Source organism: Symphalangus syndactylus, chromosome 19 (genome assembly GCF_028878055.3).
Source record: "Symphalangus syndactylus isolate Jambi chromosome 19, NHGRI_mSymSyn1-v2.1_pri, whole genome shotgun sequence".
NCBI lineage: Eukaryota > Metazoa > Chordata > Mammalia > Primates > Hylobatidae > Symphalangus > Symphalangus syndactylus.
In genome coordinates this window covers 75,827,832-75,846,304 of record NC_072434.2, presented here as the reverse complement: position 1 = coordinate 75,846,304, position 18,473 = coordinate 75,827,832, and the positions used below count along the sequence as shown (strand labels likewise).

Sequence of the window (18,473 nt, the reverse complement as noted above, 5' to 3'; positions counted from 1 at the left end):
CTATTTCCATCATTCCCTAGAACCTGAAACCAACTAACTCCTGACTTTACTACCTGTTTCTCAAAAAATTGTCTCTTCCTCTCCATCCCTGCCACAACCCTTCCCCCTCATCTATGCTGTCCCCAGAAGAATCCATTGGAAACACTTCTCAACATGTCCTCGACTGGCTTATAAGCCTTTCCAAGCCCCACCTTAATTAAGAGATGCTTATCAGCAGTTACCACACAAACCAGACATAAAGAAGTGAGGAACACGAGATCTCTGGCCTCAAACTTGTACTACTTGGCTAGATCTGTCCTATCTGCCCTCTCTCCTTTGGCCATTTTGCCCCTCACATTTTACTCTATTCACTTGGAATAGCATTCAGTTCCCTTGGAACATGCCTTTGTGTTCCTTCTTCCCCTTGAAAGGTTCTTCCCCACCCTTCTTTAACCAGGCTAACTCGACTCACTCTACATGATTCAACTTTGGATGTTGTCTCCTCCAAGAAACATCCCCCAAAGTCCTGGGCTGAGCTAATTGTTCTTGCTACAGTTTACCCACAGCACCCAGCAAAAACCCTTGTCATAGCACTCAGCAAACTCTAAGGAGATTAATGTGCATTCGTTTTACTCCCCAACTATGCTGTAAAGCTCCTTGAGGGCGTGGACCATCTTAGTTACTTCACAGCCCCAGAACCTTGTGTGGTTTTGGCTCAGGAAGCATTTAATTACACATAATTTGTTACATTTATTTAGAGAAAATGATCCTCTATGAAAATATAACTATATATTGAACATAATATACATTTTAATACCTATTTATTTATTAAAATGTTTTAACTTAATGCTTTAAGGAATATCAAAACTTGTGAACAGCCAACCAGTCTAAAATGAAAAGGGCTGGTAACAGTGTTATGAATGGTGAACAACTAAAACTCTAATACATTGCTGGCAGGAGAGTAAACTGGCAGAATTTATTAAAGCTAAACAGAAATATACCCCATGACTCAGCAATTCCATTTCTGTATATATACCCAACAGAAAAGATAAGAATGTTCTTAGCAGCATTATGCTTAACAGCCCCAAACTGGAAATAATTCAAATGTCCATTAACATTAGAACGGATGAATAAATTCTAGTATATTCATACAAATGCAAGAGCAATGAAAATGAACTCCTGCTACACATAGGAACAAAGATACTACTTTATAAAATTCAAAAATAATCTGCAATGATGGGGTGAAAACAGTGGGGACCTCTGGAGGTGGTGAGGGTTATGGGTATCAACTGGGAACAGACACCTATAGGAAGCCTTCCGTGGCAATGGAAGTGTTCTCTAACTTGATCCGGGTAGTAGTTACACAGGTGAACACTGTAAAAGTTTACCCAGCTGTGCACTTAAGATTTATGCACCTGTATTACAACAAAGTGAAGGAAAACTGCAACAAGAAAAAAGAAAACTTGTTAACAACTGTGTTAGGGCTATGCCAACAGCATGTACAGCCACAAGACAAAAAGCAAACTGATAAAAGTCTCTTTGTCCTTTCCCTATAACATGGAAAATATTTTTTTAAAAAAAGATTACTTTAAATGCACAAATGGTATTCCTTGTATTATAATGGTTTAAACTTGGCTTAAAGTTCAAAATACTATTTCCAGATAACTTTCCACTGTTACATAAACTAGGCAACTTTGTTATGTTTATGTTATACGTATCAGTTACTTATCAGCACAGAATTTTAACCACTCTGCGAAATTTTGAGAAAACAGCTAAACTCAATATAAAATTTGGCCTACAGAATTATAGTGGCTATTGGTTACTAAAAATATTCCAAAAGAAATTACTTATTTTACTATATTCCATATTCTTTAACTTAAAATCTGCCGCCACCGTTTAGTAAAAGTGGGACAAATAAAATTATTTAAAATATAGAAAATACAGTTCCTGTTAAGATTTTGCAAACAAAAAAATTAATAAATAATACAGTTTGAGTACTCTAAAACAATATACTTTATAGTCTAGATTGTGGTTTTGGTCAGTATGTCTGACACTATGAAGATTTACATCAGTTCAGGGAATGAGTTCTAATACTATTAATAAAGAAATAGTCAATATAACCAAATACCTGACAGGATTCCCCATATGAATATTTTTTAGGAAAGTATACAAATAAAAAGATTAACAGATTTTTAAAATCCTTAAGAGCAAGAAAGAACAAAAGTACCTAAATATTATACATGACAGGCAGAACCTGGGTTACAGTATACCTAAGGCAAGAGTGAATGTAGCACCCTGAGACATAAAACATCTTAAAATTACAATCTTATATATGTATATATAAAATAGGACATTTTCTATTGGTTATGTGAACTAGATTATAACCTACAAATCTTAGTATTAACCAGAACTTCCTGACTGGCTGACATAGCACATTAGTGAGGTAATACAGGTGGTACTTGAGACTTTGAAATCTTTTTCAAAGACTTTCTTCAGCTTTTGACTTTGATGCTGTCACCTTCAAGGCACCAGTCCAAGTGCTCATTAATCTGAGACTCCAAAACTTCATTCTGACAAACTGGGCAATTAACCATTTTGCTCTGGTTGCATGAACTGCTGGAATTCTGAGCTGTGGTTGTACTACACTTTGGATCATTACCACTGCTTTTTATTTGTTCTTTCTTGATAAAAAAATTGTTAAAAAGAGTCTTGTCTTCTAGCCTAGGTCGTTTATTTGGGAATGTATCTTCAGACCCACTCACATCCCGGGATGGCATCACAGATGCTGATTCCATTACTTTTGAAGAATTTCTTAGGGATATCTTAGAAGATGAAACCCTTCTTTGAGAACTAGAAGAGACTGAGTTTTTAGGGATGTTGCCAACTGTTACACTTGGAGATCCATTCACACCTCTGAAAGCCTTTTGGTTGGCAACTGATGCTCTGGGAAAGTAGTCGCTTAGAACATTTTGGTGACTATTACTAACAGCAGGGGAGACCAGATGAGAATTTTTACTTGAACCATTCTGTTCAAATTTCACCTTGATTTTAGAATTAGGTCTTACAGCATTTGCTGAATGGTTTTGATTTAAAAGATCTTGGGTTTTATTAATGGCATGTGAAGTGATCAGTTTCCCAGGTGAAGGTAAATTGCTTGTTTCTCCTAGAACATATCCTTTCCCACTAAAAGGGATTACCAGCTGGGCCTCACCTCTGCTGCGTTTATCTGCAAAAACAGCAAAGATTTTTATGTAAGTGCCTCAATTCAAAAGAAATACAGTAACAAACATTAAACTAGTGTACAGTTTTCTCAAAATGAAGAAATAATATTTTATTCTATCTTACATCCATGCAATCCTATTAATGGGAGAAGGGCAATCTTCAGAATTCAGGAGTTCTGATATTGAGAGAATATAAAGGATAAAAAAAAATTCTCTCATATTTAAATAAAGAATCTTATCATGCCAAAGACCAGTAACAAGGCAACATTTACCTTGAAAATTGCTTAGTGTCCTTTATGTGTAATTCCAGGAGGGAAAATCTGCTGCCTCATTCTTATCTTTCCTTCTACTCACGAAAATGAAGATACGGTCTTTCCGTATCAATTCATCTATAGCTCCTTCACTCAATAATTAAAGATTTGGGAAATATAACCTATGTTCTTGGGTTCTACCACATCAAATCAACAACTTCCCAAGGGAAGAAGCATCTTCAGTAACTCTGAACTTCACAGGAAAAGGGTAAATCTTGAAGATGAAGTACTGGCAAGTATATGTCATATCCTTTTCCCATTCTTTGAATGAACATACATACATCAATAGAAGTCACTTGGATAGAATCCAACTGATAGGAAGGGGTGTAGTTAGGACGTATATTCCGGGCATTGTTACTTGAATTATTGTTTTTATTTTGACAATCTTTTTGCCTTCTGTTTCCTAATAACTCAGTGAGTCAAGATAGGGAAAGGAACTTTACCTCAAATATTATCAGAGATTGAGTTTTGTTTCTTTGAATAAAAAGAAACAAAAAAGTTAATAAAAATAAAAATATCAGTGGAAACTATTCCTACTTTTACTTACTTCTGTACAGAGCAAAGTCTATTTTCCCACCATCATTTCATGGACAATGGGATTTTTTCCTTAAGTCTACACTTGAAGACTTCTACACCAGAAACGATCCTTAAGTTTATCTTAATACCACTTCTCTGAAGGACAGTATTGTCTTCACATGGTAGCTACGGTCACATAAAAATCAAAGAATATACACGAAGGTACCTTTATTCTCTGCGGCTGATACTGGTTGCTTTCCTAGTTTTGTCTTTCCTTTGCCTTTTTTTGAGTAATTCTCTGGTTCCTTGATTTTTATGTAAGTGCCTCCACAGGTTTTCTGGTGCTCAGCCCACCAATAGTCATGAGCAGAGGGTTCCCGGTTAGTAGCTCGTTTGACATAGCCGTAATACGGTGGCCTGTGCTGGCATGGCCCATTGCAGCGCCACCAGTGTCGCCGATACTCATCTACCTCATCATGAAAAGTATGGTATACCTGAGTGGAGAGAGAATTTTTAGTATTCAATAAGCAGGTTAACAACTGCAAGAAAACAATGTACATAAGCAGTCTTTTTTTTTTTTTTTAATTTTTGAAACTTTGTTTCCCAGAGCTTTCTGAAAAGTTCTATTTTGGGAGAGAAAGCAACTATATTTAGTTTCTGTTCAAAAGTTGATTTTAATGGGAAACAGCAGCAGTTAATACTTCATAAACTGTGTAAAGATGGATGCACGTGGGATTAGGGGACAAAAAAATCTTTTAAGAACAAAACCACAGAAAATCTTCATGAACACTAGAAGTTTCAGAAATCAAATTTGTAAATGATCAAAAATTAGGATAAAGATAAGATTTTATGTAATACCATACTAAAATAAGAATCATTCCCACTGCTAAATTGAAGTTTTCCCTATAAGTAACAATAGCAAAGGGTTCTAAAGGACTAAACTACTCCCTATAAATGCCTGACCCTAACAACACAAATATCTTACCCAATGAAGCTTCTGCTAAGCTTGCTCTCCACATTCTCCAAGTTCTGTGCTTATGTCTCTGTAATAAGCCTCATGAGGTACCATTTTATCTGTTTATAAATATTTCTATTACCAGACTGAAAAGTTCTCCAGGATCTGAATGTTTTAATTTTTTGTGTCCCTAGTGGCTAATATAGTGCTTTTGGCACCAAGAAGGTGCTCAGTCAGAAAAGCATCATTCATTGAGTCAAATAAAATTATCTGAAGTGTGCTTTTCAGGCCTTAAGTAGGATGCCTTCTTTTTCACCCTCTAGACAAAAATCCTATTTAGAACCCAAGCAGAAAACAGGTAAGGGAAAAGATCTGACTGAAAAGAGGGTCAGCCCTCCCAGCATGGTGGCACTGAGGACTATAGAGCACCATTTGAAATGACTCCTAAATGACTATGGGCACTTTATTCTTCTGCCTTCTCAGTGGAACTCTCTGTGTAAGAGTGAGAAGCATCTATATGTAAGATTTTGGTGTTTTACCAAAGACATTTAGCTTTCTAATAAATTCCCCTTGTGGAAAAGAATGCTAAGCTTTCCATAACTCTATAGATAGTTTTAAACTCACTATCGCTGCATCCTAAGCAAAAAATCTCTACTTGGTAAGCATGCAAAGAATGCACATTATATTAAATGCAGAAGGGACTGAAGGACATAGGTTTTAAGGCAAAGCAGCATGGGAAACCACGCACTTGTTCAGAACACTTCATTCATTACCAAAAAAGACAGGCAAATGGATCTGTTTTGTTTGTTTGTTTTGTGACATGGACTTGCTCTGTTTGCCCAGGCTGGAGTGAGGTGGCATGATCTGGGCTCACTGCAACCTCCGCCTCCCAGGCTCAAGTGATCCTTCCACCTCTGCCTCTCGAGTAGCCGCGACTACAGGCGTGAGCTACCACGCTTGGCTAATTTTTGAATTTTTTTGTGGAAACAAGGTCTCGCTATATTGCCCAGCCTGATCTCAAACTCCTGGGCTCAAGTGATCCTCCCACTTCGGCCTCCCAAAGTGCTGGGATTACAGGCGTGAGCCACCACACCCAGCCTGGATCTGTTTTGCTTCCAATTCCTGTAACTCCTAAAGCTTGGGAATGTGACTTTTAACAATGTTGTCACTAAAATAAAATTACTCCTACAATGTAGATACCCTGTGGAGTTCCTTATAACAGGATGTAACCTGTAAAAGCAAGGAGTGTTCACTCCTTACAACCTCTCCTAAATAAAAACACACAGATATCTAAGATAAAAGAACAGATACTCTTCCAACTGAACAATGGGACGTATACAAGGGCTTTGCTTAAAGTATAAGTTCTGGTTAAGAAACAATGTATTTTATACAAGCAACTCTACAATTCTCTTGCTAACCTGGATTTTATGTCTGATTTTTTTAAAAACTGCAAGACATTTTCCTAATGTTGAAGTAACTGTGTCTAATAATGAAATGAGGTCTTTAGAAAATTAATACTGATAGCTAGAAAACAGTAATACATGGAGAGGCCAGGCATGATAGCTCATGTCTATAATCCCACCACTTTGGAAGGCTGAGATGGGAGGATCACTTGAACCCATGAGTTCAAGACCAGCCTGGGCAACATGGTGAGACCCTGTCTCTAAAAAAAAAAAAAATTTTTTTTTTAATTAGCTTGACATGGTGGCACACATCTGTAGCCCCAGCTACTCAGGAGGCTGAGGTGGGAGGATCACTTAAGCCCAGGAGGTTGAATCTGCAGTGGGCTATGAATGCACCACTGCATCCAGCCTGGCCAACAGAGTAAGACCCTATCTTAAATAAAAAATAAACAAAACATGGCGGTTGAGCACTGTTCATTTTCTATCACACTGGATTTTGCCTTTTAAAGGAAGGAAATACCCAAACATAAGAAATAACTTAATCTATCCTATTAATATTCAATTCAGTACATTATACATCTTATACAGATGTATTATCAAGATGGGCAAGACCTACCCTGCGTTCAAAAGTATGAAAGTAGCATAAAAAATTGTAATAGCTTAAATATCTGCTGAGGATTCAAAAGAGGGAGAAATGAGATGCCACTGGAACGATGAAAAGCATTCGGACACAAAACAGAGCAGTGGCACGCCTTAGGGAAGCTACACCTGAGGAAAGGCGGGGAGGTCAAAAGTGCAGTTAAAGAAACAGGACACAGGCAGCAGAGTTGGAGGCAGTAAAAAAGGAACAACGTTATTTAATAAAACGAATACAATAAAATGAATATTTAGTGTCAGATGGGGCTAAAATGTTTTGATGTGCTTTCTCCTTTAATCCTTTCTCCTCACAAGGATCCAATAGATAGGTATTGTTACTACTCTCATTTGCCATGGGTAAAAAATGAGGCATAGAAAAGTTAATAATTGGTGGAGCCAGGATTTGAATCCAAGCAGCCTGACACCTCCAGCTTTTTGAACCTGAGGCTTTGCCATCTCCTACAATGCCATACAGAGATATGAATCAAAGAAGAATTCTGATGAGGGAATGACATCTGCAATGGTAGCAGGATATAGGATGGACTAAAGAAGACAATAATAAGGAAACAAAGTTAAGAGATCATTATGATTCCAGAAGAGAGGTACTGCAGGCCTGAATTATCTATGTGTAAAATGTTGACTCAGAAGAGGTCAGAGGCCTCAGGGATATCACTGGCTCTGCTGCCATTCCACCATGTAGTCCCAGACAAGCCAATTCGCTTCTCTAGGCCTCTCGTTCGCTGTGGAAAATCCTCAGAGATATTTGTTTCTACCTAGTTCTCTACTTTTAATTAAATCTCAGGAGTTATTGAATAAACAACTACTAAATATCATAAATATATATGGCTTTCTATACCGTTATATTGGCTCCAGTCAGGCTGTTGATGCGATGCATATGTTTACAAAATTCTGGACCATGCCCTTCTCGATCTTTGTCATTATTAGTTACAAATAAATAGGCATGTATCATTTCATGCAGGAGGGTCTGGAACATAAAATAATCAAATTATTTCTAGAGTTTGTATGACACTTTGGAAAATATACATTTTCTTATTCTATCTGGAGTCTTACCTTTTCTGTATCACAGGCTTCCTTCAGAACTGATAAAACTCATTCTAGGCCGGGTGCAGTGCCTCACACCTGTAATCCCAACACTTCGGGAGGCAAAGGTGGGAGGATCGCTTGAGCCCAGGGGTTCGAGACCAACCTGGGCAACATGGCGAAACCCTGTCTCTAAAAAAAAATACAAAAATTAGCCAGGTGTGGTGGTGCATGCCTGTAATCCCAGCCACACTCAGGAGGCTGAGGTGGGAGGATCCTCTGAGCCTGGGGAGGCTGAGGCTGCCACTGCAGCTGTGATTGTGCCACTGCACTCCAGCCTGGGTGACAGAATGAGACACTGTCTCACAAAAACAAAACAACAACAACAAAAACCCACCTCATTCTATAAAAATTATATAAGCACACATTCACAAAACATTGCATACGAGTTGAGCGTCCCAACTCTGAAAACCAAAATGCTCCAAAACCAGAAACTTTTCAGCAATGACATGACACTCAAAAGGAAATGCTCATTGGAGCATTGCGAACTTTCAGACTTGGGATGCTCCACCTGTAAGAGTAACACAAATATTCCCAAATCCAAATAAACCTGAACTCCAAGACACATCTAGTCCCAGGCATTTCAGAGAAGGGGCACTCAAATTGTGTAACATCTGAAGCTCTGAAAATCACAGGTTAAGAACTCCCTGTTCTAGGAAGACCTTTTAAACTATAAATCAAAATCCATAAAAATCAATGAATTCAACTACATAAAAACTTTAAAATTCTTTTTTTTTTTTTTTTCTTTTTGAGACAGGATCTTTCTCTGTCGCCCAGGCTGGAGTACAGTGACTCAATCTCTGCTCACGGCAACCTCTGCCTCCTGGGTCCACGTGATTCTCGTGCCTCAGCCTCCTGAGTAGCTGGCATTACAGGCACGTGCCACCATGCCTGGCTAACTTTTGTATTTTAATAGAGATGGGGTTTGGCCATATTGGCCAGGATGGTCTTAAACTCCTGACCTCAAGCAATCTGCCCGCCTCAGCCTCCCAAAGTGCTGGGATTATAGGCATCAGCCACTGCACCCAGATAAAACTTTAAAATTCTATAGGAAAAAAACACCAAGTAAAAAGATAAACTCAGAAAAATGTATGTATAACTCTTATCACAGGCTATTCCTAATATACAAGGAGCTCCTAATGTCAACAGGGAATGACAACCCAATTTCAAAATGGGCAAAGACCATGGAGTTCACAGAAGTATAAATGACCCACAAACAAATGAAAAAACGCCCAACTTCCGGATCACGAGGTCAAGAGATTGAGACCATCCTGCTCAACATGGTGAAACCCTGTCTCTACTAAAATACAAAAAAAAAAAAAAAAAAAAAAAAAAAAATTAGCCGGGCATAGTTGTGCCCGCCTGTAGTCCGAGCAGTATACTCAGGAGGCTGAGGCAGGGGAATTGCTTGAATCTGGGAGGCAGAGGTTGCAGTGAGCCGAGAATGCACCACTGCACTCCAGCTTGATGACAGAGCAAGACTCCATCTCAAAAAAAAAAAGAAAAGAAAAAATGCCCAACTTTATTTATAAAAAGAGAAATGCGAATTAATACTACACTAGGATGGTCAGGCGTGGTGGCTCATGCCTGTAATCCCAGCACTTTGGGAGGCTGAGGTGGGAGGATTGCTTGAGGCCAGGAGTTCAAAACCAGCCTGGTCAACATAGTGAGACCTTGTCTCTACAAAAAAATAAAAATAAAAATAAAACAATTAGTTGTGCATCTGTAGTCCTAGCTACTCAGGAGGCGGAGATGGGAGGATCGCTTGAGGCCACAAATTCAAGGTTGCAGTCAGCTATGATTACCTTCAGCCTGGACAACCCAGCAAGACCCTGTCTTGAAAAAAAAAAAAAAACCCACAAAAACCCAACACTACACTAGGATGTTATTGATTGCTTATCAAGATTGGTAAAACTCCTAAAGTTTGACACCATTAGTAAAGCTAAGGGAAAATAAACATTCCTATATACTGTTGGTGGGAGTGCAATTCTCCTATGGAAAATTTGGTAGCACCTAACAAAATTACAAATGCATTTGTCTTCTGAGAGAGCAATACCTAGACTAGCATGCAAGGTCATATGTACAAGGTGTATTCACTGTGACACTGCTTATAATAGCAAAAGATGAGAAATAACTCCAGTGTTTTATACATCCATATAATGGAATTCTATGCAGCCATAAAAAAGAATGAGAAGGATCTATATGAAATGATTTGGAGAAAGCTATACAGCATATTCATGAAAAAGACAGGGGGCCAGGCACGGTGGCTCACGCCTGTAATCCCCGCACTTTGGGAGGCCAAGGCAGGCGGATCACCCGAGGTCAGGAGTTCAAGACCAGCCTGGTCAACATGGTAAAACCCCATCTCTACTAAATACACAAAAATTAGCCAGGCATGGTGGCAGGCGCCTGTAATCCCAGCTACTCAGGAGGCTGAGGCAGAGGCAGGAGAATCACCTGAACCTGGGAGGCAGAGGTTGCAGTGAGCCAAGATCATGCCATTGCACTCCAGCCTGGGCAACAACAACAACAACAAAAAAGAAAGAAAGAAAAGAAAAAGACAAAGTACAGAAGAGTGTACATAATATTTTGTGTAAGAAAAATTTTGTGTGGTGGGGAGGAGGAATAAAAATGAATAGAAATATTTGCAAAACAGAAAAATGAAAGAGTAAAAAGAAACTAACAGTTCCTACAGCAAGTAAGGAGTTCAAGATAGAGGAGGACATTGAACAAGACATCTTTGTGTATAGCTTTCTACAGTTTTTGGGTTTTGATTCAGAAATCATGAAAACTTTAAAACAAACACTAATACCTACTGCTCATTCCATACCAAAAGATGCACAAGTTTCTGTGCAAAATTAACAAAAGCATTTAAGATTGCTGGGGTTTGGGCCGGGTGCGGTGGCTCACGCTTGTAATCCCAGCACTTTGGGAGGCCGAGGCGGGCGGATCACGAGGTCAGGAGATCGAGACCATGGTGAAACCCCATTTTTACTAAAAATACAAAAAATTAGCCGGGCGTGGTGGTGGGTGCCTGTAGTCCCAGCTACTTGGAGAGGCTGAGGCAGGAGAATGCCGTGAACCTGGGAGGCGGAGCTTGCAGTGAGCCGAGATCGCGCCACTGCACTCCAGCCTGGGCAACAGAGCGAGACTCCGTCTCAAAAAAAAAAAAAAAAAAAAAAAGATTGCTGGGGTTTTTGCTCTAAAAAATATAATTTTTTAAGCAAAAATCATAAAGATCTTCAAAGACATACCTTTTTCATGATCCTCCATAATTTTTTAAAAAAAGAATTTCCATCAGAAGAACTAGATTGTCATTAATGAATTTTAGTCTTATAAAATTATGCTGAACAGAAAAATGAGAGAATCAAACATTTTAACTTGGTCATTCATATATCCCTCTAAAAATTATCAACTGTATCTCTTAAAAGGAACTTTATTTATTTATCTTATTATTTCTCAGAGACGGGGTCTCACTTTTTCACCCAGACTGGAGTGCAGTGGCACGATTATATTTCACTGCAGCCTCAAATTCCTGGCATCAAGTGATCCCTCTATCTCAGCCTCCTGAGCAGCTGGGATTACAGGCACATACCACCACACCTGGCTAATTTTTTTCAATTTTTTGTACAGACAAGGTCGCACCATCTTACCCAGACAGGTCAGCTCCTGGGCTCAAGCAATCTATCTATCTGATTACATGCATGAGCCACTGTACCCAGCCAGAACTTTATTTTTCAAGTAAATGCCACTCAACGAAGAAGACTCAAATTCAAGAAAGGTACTGCAAATGTTTCTCAACATTCTAAATCAGAGTAATGATAAAGAACTATTCTCGGACGGGCGCAGTGGCTCACGCTTGTAATCCTAGCACTTTGGGAGACCGAGGCGGGTGGATCACGAGGTCAGGAGATCGAGACCACGGTGAAACCCCGTCTCTACTAAAAATATAAAAAATTAGCCGGGCGTGGTGGTGGGCGCCTGTAGTCCCAGCTACTCGGAGAGGCTGAGGCAGGAGAATGGCGTGAACCCAGGAGGCGGAGCTTGCAGTGAGCCGAGATTGCGCCACTGCACTCCAACCTGGGTGACAGAGCGAGACTCTGTCTCAAAAAAAAAAAAAAAAAAAAAAAAAAAGAACTATTCTCATAAAGGAGAAACAAATTTAGTTTCCTGATTTTTGGTTCGATTTAATTAAACATTAAAAACATCTTGAAAATGGTACTGAACATTTTTTTATATCTTTTTCCACATTTAGTCTTAATTCAAGGATCTATACAACACAGTCCCAAAATACCTCTGTTTTCCATGACTGTTCTATCCGGTCAAAATGAACTACCTCTAGTCCTAAATATGCCCCCAGTTGTCTGAACTCACTTTTGTTCACATTATTCCCACTCTTTCTGCCAAGAGTAGCCTCCTTTCCTATCTCTGCTTGTCAAAGGTACAATTCGTCCTTTAATGCTCACCTCTGCATGTTTTAATCAGCAGGAGTGATGAGTTGAATGGTAAAGGGGACAGAACAAGAGCCTTAGAGTCAGGGAAACTGGAACCTAAACCCACGATCATATGCATGAGACCTGGGACAGGTTCCAAATGGCTCCTCATCCCTAAAATGGGATATCCTCATTTTGCATGGCTGTGGTAAAGACTACGTTTAGTCCAAAGTCTGACACACAATAGGTGCTCAATAGTGAGCAGTAGGAGTGGTGATGGTAGTAACAAAATGTACAGTTATAAAGCTTTTCTTGACCTCCTCAACCAGATAAAGTCTGTTCCTTTTCTGAACCCCCCTTCACTATGATTTAGTTAACTACAGTCGTGCCTCACTTGACAGTGATATGTTCTGAAAAATCCATTGTTAGGCCATTTTGTCATTGTGCAAACATCTTAAGAGTGTACTTACACAAAGCTAGATGGCACAGCCTGTGCTATATATATATATATACACACGCACACCTAGGCTATAGAGTATATATACTTACACAAACCTAGATGGTATAGCCTATGCTATATATATACACGCACGCACACCTAGGCTATAGAGTATATGTACCTAGACTAGAGAGTATAGCCTGCTGCTCCTAGGCAACAAACCTGTACAGGATGTTACTGTACTGAATGCCGTAGGCAAGTGCAACACAATGGTAAATATTTGTGCAACTAAATATAAAGAAGAAAAAAGGTACAATAAAAATATGGTCTTGGCCAGGCATGGTGGCTCACGCCTGTAATCCCAGCACTTTGGGAGGCCAAGGCGGGCGGATCACGAGGTCAGGAGATCGAGACCATCCTGGCTAACACGAAGAAACCCCGTCTCTACTAAAAAAATACAAAAAATTGGCCTGGCACGTGGTGGTGGGCACCTGTAGTCCCAGCTATGCAGGAGGCTGACACAGGAGAATGGCCTGAACCCGGGAGGCAGAGCTTGCAGTGAGTGGAGATGCGCCACTGCACTCCAGCCTGGGCAACAGAGCGAGACTCCATCTCAAAAAAAATAAAATAAAATAAAAATATGGTCTTGGCTGGGCGCGGTGGCTCATACCTGTAATCCCATTCACTTTGGGAGGCTGAGGCAGAAAGATCACCTGGGGTCAGGAGTTTGAGAACAGCCTGGCCAACATGGTGAAACCCCGCCTCTACTAAAAATACAAAAATTAGCCGGGTGTGGTGGTGCACACCTTTAACTGCAGCTACTTGGGAGGCTGAGGTAGGAGGATCCCTTGAACCAGGGAGGCAGAGGCTGCAGTGAGCCCAGATCATGTCATTGCACTCCAGCCTGGGCAACAAGAGCAAAACTCCATCTCAAAAAACAAAAAATAAAAATAAATAAATAAAAACATGGTCTTACAATCTTATGGGACCACTGTTATATATGGGGCCCGTCATTGACGAAAATGTCATTTTGTAACTTTCTGCCAACAGGAAACGCTCACTTGATACCGTTATACATTCCCCATTCTCTTCTCACCCACTACTTAAAAACATTTTTTTCTCATGTGTTTATGTAATCATTTACCCAATACATATTCATCAAGCAACTCTTCCAGTTAGGGCTCCTTGTGAGGCTGATTTGGTTAATCATGCTGTTCAACTTTTTAAAATGTGTATTTTTTTTTCTGCTTATTCATTGGGTTACTAAGAAGGTTGTGTTAACATTCTGCAAGTATGAGGCTGGGCATTGTGGCTGACACCTGTAATCCCAGCACTTTGGGAGGCTGAGGTGGGAGGATTGCTTGGGCCCGGGAGGTTGAGGCTGTAGTGAGACAGGGTCTTGCTCTGTCACCCCAGGCTGTAGTGCCGTGGTGTGATCTCGGCTCACTGTAACCTCCGCCTCCTGAGTTCATGCGATTCTTGTGTGTCAGCCTCCTGAGTAGCTGGGACTACAGGTGTGTGTCACCACACCCAGCTAATTTTTGTATTTTTAGTAGAGACGGGGTTTCACCATGTTGGTCAGGCTGGTCTCGAACTCCTGGCCTCAAGTGATCCACCTGTCTCGGCTTCCCAAAGTGCTGGGATTATGGGCGTGAGCCACCGCACCCAGCCTGATTGTACATTCTTTTTGCTTCTGCTAATTTATGCCTCATAAAATTTAAAGTTATGTTATTACTTTTAGGGACATTATGTATTGTTGTTTAATAGATTATTTTATTATTATAAAATATCCCACTTTTCCTCTAGTAAAACTTCTTCCCTTGAAGTCTTTAGTCTGATACTAATATTGGTTGAACATCCCCAATTTGACAATCCAAAATCTGAAATGCTCGAAAATCCAAAACTTTTTGAGCATTTACAAGATGCTTAAAGGTTATGTTCTAAGGAAATGCTTACTAAAGCCATTTCAGATTCGGGACTTTTGGATTAGGGAAGCTCAACCAGTAAGTATAATGCAAATATTCCAAATTAAAAAAAAAAATCTGAAATCTGAAACACTTCTGGTCCTACTTTGGATAATGAGTACTCAACCTTATAGCTGCAATAGTTTTCTGCTGTTAAGTGTCTGGATGATTACTTTTCCTCATTCTTTTAAACTTAAAATAAGTGTGTCTTTACTGTAAGCATGTCTCTTTTAATCTAGCATGCCATTCCATGTATTTAATGGAGTGTTTAGTCCATTTACATTTATTTATTGATATTTTGTTTACACCTACCTTTCTCTTTATCATCTGAGCTTTGTTCTTTTTCATTAATCAAGTATTTCTACTGTACCATTTCACATTTAGTAGCTACTTTTTAAACTGTGGTAAAAAAAATTCACAAAATTCCCCATCTTACCCATTTTTATGTGTACAGTTCAGTGTTGAGTATATTCACACTGTTATGTAATCCATTGCCTTTTATTATCCTTAAAAACAGCATCTCTCATCTCCAAGCATGCTTTAACATGCTTCCCACCCCATGCTGAGAAACTACCACTGTGCTCTTTTGTACAGATAATTCTTTCTTTCTTTCTTTTTTTTTTTTTTTTTGAGACAGAGTTTTGCTCTTGTTGTCCAGGCTGGAATGGAATGGCACAGTCTTGGCTCACTGCAACCTCCCTCTCCCGGGTTCAAGAGATTCTCCTGCCTCAGCTCCCACTGCTCCATTCTGCTAGCAGAAGTTAAGTACCAGCTCTAAATGTGAAGCGTGCCCTCACACTGGTTTCTGCTGCCAGCTCAGCTAGGTGTCCTGAGAGCACAGCAGTGTTGCAGCCCAACTGAGGAGAATCAAAATTTGTGTTTCTCAACAGGAACATCTGGATCCTGTTTTCTCTGCTTATAAATAAGTAACTTAATCCAGTTACTTAACCTCTCTGAACCTTAATTTCTTTACTCATAAAAATGAAAACAGCAACACATGAACATAAACGGGGCTGTTGTAAAATCAAAACAGATAATATACCTAGAAGACTTTTTTTTTTTTTTTTTGAGACAGAGTCTCGCTCTGTCACCCAGGCTGGTGTGCAGTGGCGTGATCTTGGCTCATTGCAAGCTCTGCCTCCTCCGTTCATGCCATTCTGCTGCCTCAGCCTCCCGAGTAGCTGGGACTACAGGCACCCGCCACCACACCCGGCTAATTTTTTGTATTTTTTTTTTTTAGTAGAGACGGGGTTTCACCGTGTTGACTAGGATGTTCTCTGTCTTCTGACCTCGTGATCCACCCGCCTCAGCCTCCCAAAGTGCTGGGATTACAGGTGTGAGCCACCGCGCCCGGCCCCTAGAAGCCATTTTTTTTTTTTTTTTTTTAAACTATGAAGCACTGTAAAAAACATAAGGTGTTCATTATTGTTTGCCCCATAATTCAAGTTTGCACTGAGGGCAAAGTGACTTTTTTTAAAGATACATACAGGCGAATTCACAGCAGTCTAAATCAATGACAAGTATTTGTAAATTACTGAGCTGGGAAGCAAGTTTACATGAAAAATACCTCTACAAGATCCTTTCTTGGTCTCAACTTCAAAAGGGGTTCGCTGAGACGGATGGAACACATTCCACCCTTCCCTTCATAGCTGCATATCCCAGCACACCTAGAAAACAATCACCATAAAAATGTGTTACATTGACCAAATATGCCCAAGTCCTTACACATTCTTGGGCAGTTTACACTAAGAGAACTCAGTTGGCAGATGGCTTTCTTGAAAGTATATCCCCTTGGTTAGCAGATACTTGTATTTCGCCTAATTAATTAGTTACAACCCCTGCGGGCGACTCCCGCGAGGGCTCTGATCCCCGCCGGGCGAGGAAGGAAAGCAGCGCGCTCTTACCACCCTGCTTGAGAAGGTGGAAGGCTGCAGGCACCTGCTAGAGACGCCAGGACAGTACCTGGTGTACAACGGGGACCTAGTGGAATACGATGCGTACCACATGGCCCAACTGCAGCTCCCCTTGCCTTAGCTGGGCTGCAACAGCTCAAAGGCAATCCTATTCTGCTACTCCCAGTCTCCTTCCACAAATTACAGTTTGGTGTTATTAACAAGCAGATATCTCTAGTAGCATATCTCCAAAATCATAACAGACGCCTGTATAAAGGAGATTGGTACTTTAAACACAATTTAATATCATATCTTAATTTGTTTGACTGTAGGTTGTTTCCCATCAACTCAAAAACAAGCATGCTGGGATACAACTGTATCTTAAACTTAACCCTGTTCACGTGCAGGAGTAGATTATTATTTCAAATAGGGATTTCTCAAATTTAGCGTATAGAAAAAGAATCGTTTTAAAAGCATCACTGAAGATCCCCAATGCAACACACGAGCTCACTAAAGTGGGTTCCTAACGGGAATAGAGGAGGAGAACACACATCCTTTGGAGGTTACTCTGCGTCCTCAGCACTTTCTAAGGTGCAGATTTAGTTGCTTCTCCCTTCTGGGTCCTTCAGCACTATCATAAGGCAAATCAGGAACTTGTTATTTTCAAGTTTAGTGAGATTCAAATAAAAATCTCTTTTCTTGTTATGGCCCTGAGTCCAACCGTGGTGGTGTGGTCTACACAGCTTTCTTATTGTTCGAGTGGGAGAAAAGGAAGACAGAAATAACGCCAAGGCAGGAACTGCCAGGTCCAAAACCAGACCCCCCTCATTTAACGCCCCCTGGGACCGTCGGACTATAGAAAGGAGAGAAGACCAGGGCCGGGCGCTGCAGGACCGCTGCCAGTCCCGCCTCTTTCCCCAGCGGGGCTCGGAACTCACAGGGTCATTCGCACGCTCCACTTCACCTCGACGGCCTCCAGCTGGCCCCAGAAGAATTGGTCGTTAAACTGAACAAACAGTGCCTGCAAGTCCGGTGTGGGGTCCACCAACTCCCACGACGCGTCCACTAGCGACAGGGACTCCTGGGCATGATCGCGCTCCGCCTCCTGCAAGTTCCACTCCTCCTGAAGCCGCAGTGCCATCATCAGGTCATCATCCATCGTTGCCAGGATCACAGGCGGGGTCAGCCGGCGTCAGGCGGGCTCCCGAGGTAGGCCGCGACCCCAAGCCGCCTAGCCGAGGACCAGGACTAGCTCCTAGGAGATGCCAGCTCTCGAGACGGCCAGTCAATCCCGCGAGAGTTCGCGGAAACGCGCTTGAGAACGAGAACGGAGCTTACCCCAAACGCCGAAGCCAAGATTCTAGGGCTTTAAAAAAAAGCAGCCAGCACGACACCTCCCAGTGGGCGCCGAACCTGGGCTCACAGGGCTCGGGCCCTACGAAGCTTTCAGGAAGCTAGTTCCAACCTTTACTCTTTGCCGGTTATTTCAAACCTCAACGTCACGCTCAGTGCATGCGCAGTACCAAAATTTCTCTCGGCCTCTCCCTCCCACTTCCGCAATAGCTCATCTTGCGCATGCGCTTTAACCGATGGCATTCCTGCGCAGGCGCAATGTCTGCGCTG

General features: G+C 40.9%; 1 protein-coding gene across 3 annotated transcripts; it reads right to left on the bottom strand.

The window, feature by feature from the left end:
- Window positions 1–930: 930 nt before the first annotated feature.
- On the bottom strand, window positions 931–18,428 carry SPRTN (SprT-like N-terminal domain). 3 transcript variants are annotated; one of them, XM_055234491.2, is made up of 5 exons: window positions 17,789–18,428; window positions 16,526–16,625; window positions 7,878–8,006; window positions 4,254–4,521; window positions 931–3,205 (listed from the first exon to the last, which is right to left on the bottom strand). In XM_055234491.2, the coding sequence occupies exons 1-5, from the start codon at window positions 18,007–18,009 to the stop codon at window positions 2,472–2,474; spliced, it is 1,452 nt and encodes a 483-aa protein (XP_055090466.1). In that variant the 5' UTR covers window positions 18,010–18,428; the 3' UTR covers window positions 931–2,471. The 3 variants fall into 3 exon arrangements, with proteins under 3 accessions (XP_055090466.1, XP_063470081.1, XP_055090467.1); XM_063614011.1 differs by lacking the exon at window positions 7,878–8,006; XM_055234492.2 differs by lacking the exons at window positions 931–3,205; window positions 7,878–8,006 and having other exon boundaries at window positions 3,452–4,521.
- Between the last annotated feature and the right edge of the window lie 45 nt (window positions 18,429–18,473).

Bases quoted from the DNA above. Each gene is read 5' to 3' on its own strand.
- SPRTN (XM_055234491.2), bottom strand. From the start codon at position 18,009: ATGGATGATGACCTGATGATGGCACTGCGGCTTCAGGAGGAGTGGAAC. The intron at 16,626-17,788 runs GTGAGTTCCGAG...ATTGTTTTCTAG, and splicing joins TGGAGCGTGCGAATGACCCT to GTGTGCTGGGATATGCAGCT. The intron at 4,522-7,877 runs GTATAGAAAGCC...CTCTCCACTCAG, and splicing joins TGACTGGAGCCAATATAACG to GTATACCATACTTTTCATGA.